Genomic DNA, 3,456 nt, shown 5'->3' with positions numbered 1-3,456 from the left:
AATGCACGTAGCTGTAAACTTCTATGGGGGTAATCGCCAATTTTTTCCTAAAAAATAAAAGAAGCTACCAAAGTGTTCAAACCCTCTACTGCAGGTTCTGTTTTCTGCTTACATTTCCTCCATTTTTGGCTCTGCCAGTGCGTCAAGCAGTTGTAAGTGCTTAGTACGTATGAAATTCTCCACATCTTCATTACTTAAGTTCATATCTGGATCTCTTAAACTAATTAAGGTTCTTAATCCTATGGTAACCATTGCCAAGTTTAGCTATATATTTTATTTTGATAAGCTTAGCCTTGCTTTCTGCCCAAGTTTGGATGTTTTTTAATTTCTTGAAATTTCAATATAGTAGCCTTGCTTTCTAACAAGTTATATATATATATATATATATATATGAGTATTATATATGATTTTAGTCCAAAAAGCTTACCACTTCTAATGGTTATTTATTTATTTTTTTACTTTATTATACTGAAATGATGGTCTTCTTTTTTTTGGTTACATAGTTTGATTAAGATATCAGATTATAGCATGTCTCAGCAGTTTAATTAATTACTATATATACATTTATTTTCTTCTGTGTTTTGTTTTAGATTGTTAAAAATCAAATAAATTGTCATTAATTTCAGAAATCCAAAATTTCTTTGATCAGTTTGTAATACCTTAATCTCTTGAAATTTCTTAGGCTCGATATTAAATTGATGTGCATCTAGCAGGGTCCAGGTGACATACATGAACTGGAATATAAAAAAGATGAGCAACCGTAGGGAAGAAGAAATCATTTTGAACTCCATAAGCCAGATTCTTCTCGAAGAAGACCTGGAAGATGAGACCACCACCGACATGTTTTCAAATGCGAAACTTGAAGCTGCTGAAAGATCCTTCTATGATGTTCTTGCTCAGAAATTTCGCTCACCGTCATCAACTTCCAATATCGCTCCACTTATTATTAATTCTTTGAACAGCCAAATAGATGATCGTCAATATTACACTAGTATCTATTCCAATAATGATGCCATGGTCAGTGATCTTCATCATAATTCATCTTATAATAATATTCCAGCTCTAGTTCTGCCTAATTTCTACTCCAATAGTTCAGAGTCTTTTTGTTCTTCGGCTACTAGTAAACCTCCACGCACAGGTTTCATTGAGAAGAATAACACGTTGATCCCTGATCTGGAACTCAACCGAACTTCGTCTACTATTTCTTTTCATCATCTGTCTAGTGCACTAAGGAAAAGGAAAAATCACCACCAACCCACTGAGAGTCACGAGTCAGAAAGAGAGAGGAATAATAATTATAAGCATTTAGCACTTTATCCTGAACATCAATCAGACAAATTCATAGACTTGTTTGATAAGGTGTTGCTTTCCAATGGAGAAGATTCTAGCTCTTTAGAATTATCCACTAATCATCAAATAAACATCGGACAGTCAAAAGGGTGTGTAATTGGTGGATCAGTCCGAAGGAAGAAACAGGTAAACATTGAAGATTTGGTAGATTTAAGAGCTCTCCTCACAAACTGTGCAGAAGCCGTAGCAGTGAACGATCGAGAAAGTGCAAATGAACTACTTACGCAGATCAGGCAACACTCTTCTTGCTTTGGCAACTCCACACAGAGATTAGCTTACGCCTTTGCTAATGCTCTCGATGCACGGTTATCAGGTACAGGAAGCGAAGTTTACAGAGCTCTAAATGCTAAAAAATTGTCCATGGTCGATAAGCTAAAAGCCTGCAGATTGTTTCTCTCAGCAAGCCCTTTTATCAAAACCTCCAATTTCCTTACCAATCAGACCATACTAGAGTTAGCTGAGAAAGCAAACACAATCCACATAATCCATTTCGGTATTGGTAATGGTTTTCAATGGCCGAGTCTTATCCAGCGCCTTTCGAAAAGACAGGGAGGACCTCCTCTTCTTCGAATTACGGGAATAGACCTTCCCTCACCTGGTTTCCGACCGGAAGCACGAGTGGAAGAAACTGGAAAATATTTAGCAAAGTACTGCAAGAGATTCAATGTCCCTTTTGAGTATAATTCCCTTATTGCAGAGAGATGGGAGACCATCTTATGTGAAAACCTCAAGATTAATCAAAGAAGAGATGAGGTAACCGTGGTTAACTGCTTATACCGCTTTCGACATCTACTCGATGAGACCGTAACTTCAAATAATCCGAGAGATGGTGTTCTGAACTTAATAAGCAGGATAAACCCTGATATTTTTGTTCATGGTGTTATTAGTGGAAGCTATGATGCTCCATTCTTCATGTCACGGTTCAAGGAGGCACTCCACCATTTCTCAGCGGAGTTTGATATGATGGAGGCAAGTTCGGATAGCCAAGAAGACAAGGATAGGATAGTGTTCGAGCAGGAAGTGTATGGGATGGAGATATTAAATGTGATAGCCTGTGAAGGAATTGAAAGGATTGAGAGGCCGGAGATGTACAAACAATGGCAGTTTAGGCATCAAAGAGCTGGGCTTAGGCAACTTCCATTAAATAGAGAGGTGATGAAGAAAGTGAAAGAGCAAGTGATGTCGAATTACCATAAGGATTTCGTGGTGGATGAAGATGGTGAGTGGATGTTACAGGGATGGAAAGGAAGAATCCTCTATGCTCTCTCTTGTTGGAAACCTGCCTATTAGGAATAGAAGTTGATTAGAAAGAAATAATCATGTATCTACATACTTCTTTTTTCCTTTGTTTCTTTCTTTTTTTTTTTTTGTTTTTTTTTGAAGAATTCGTTTGTGATATATTTTATTATATAATTATTTAATTAATATGCTATAATGAGGGTCATGCAACTTATGCTGGATCTTTGATGCTTGATTACATGTAATTCAGATAATATTTCCTATAAGTACATGTTACAAAATAATGGGGTAGGAAAAATTATATAGAAAAACACTTTCGTTGGTAAAACAGAAGGAAAGAAAAGGAAAATTGAATGACATTGAATTCATGAAAAAGTGTCTCTTTAAATAGGGATTACAGAAACTGAAAATACAAAAAAACCAGCAAACATGAACTACAAAGTAGGAATTGACAACTTGCCTAAAACATAATCCTAATGACTTGTTAAAACTTGGTAAAACCAGTTTCCCATTTACAGCATACATAATATTTGGTCTAGCTTCTTTTTAGTACATGAAACTTCCCATAATTTGCTTGTAAAGTGCGCTGTCAACCTTACCTCCTGTAGGATCTTTCTTTAGCTTTGAACCCAATTCAACCTTACCTCCTGTAATTTGCTTGTTCAAAACTTCTTGCACATATTTCTTTTGAGAAATATAAATGCCATCTATAGATTGAATAACCTTGACACCAAGAAAGTAATGCATCTTTCCAAGATCATACATATCAAACTAGCTCATTCATCATAGATTGTTTAAACTTTTCTAACATGGCTGGATCATCCTCAGTATAGATTAGATCATCCACATATAAACATACAAAAGGTA

General features: G+C 35.7%; 1 protein-coding gene across 1 annotated transcript; it reads left to right on the top strand.

Annotated features, from left to right (window-relative positions):
• Positions 1-750: 750 nt before the first annotated feature.
• On the top strand, positions 751-2,640 carry LOC107410973 (scarecrow-like protein 33). The gene has a single exon (XM_016018474.3). The coding sequence runs from the start codon at positions 751-753 to the stop codon at positions 2,638-2,640; it is 1,890 nt and encodes a 629-aa protein (XP_015873960.3).
• Positions 2,641-3,456: the final 816 nt, after the last annotated feature.

This window comes from Ziziphus jujuba, chromosome 10, assembly GCF_031755915.1.
Source record: "Ziziphus jujuba cultivar Dongzao chromosome 10, ASM3175591v1".
Lineage (NCBI taxonomy): Eukaryota > Viridiplantae > Streptophyta > Magnoliopsida > Rosales > Rhamnaceae > Ziziphus > Ziziphus jujuba.
This window is presented reverse-complemented; position numbering and strand designations above follow the sequence as displayed.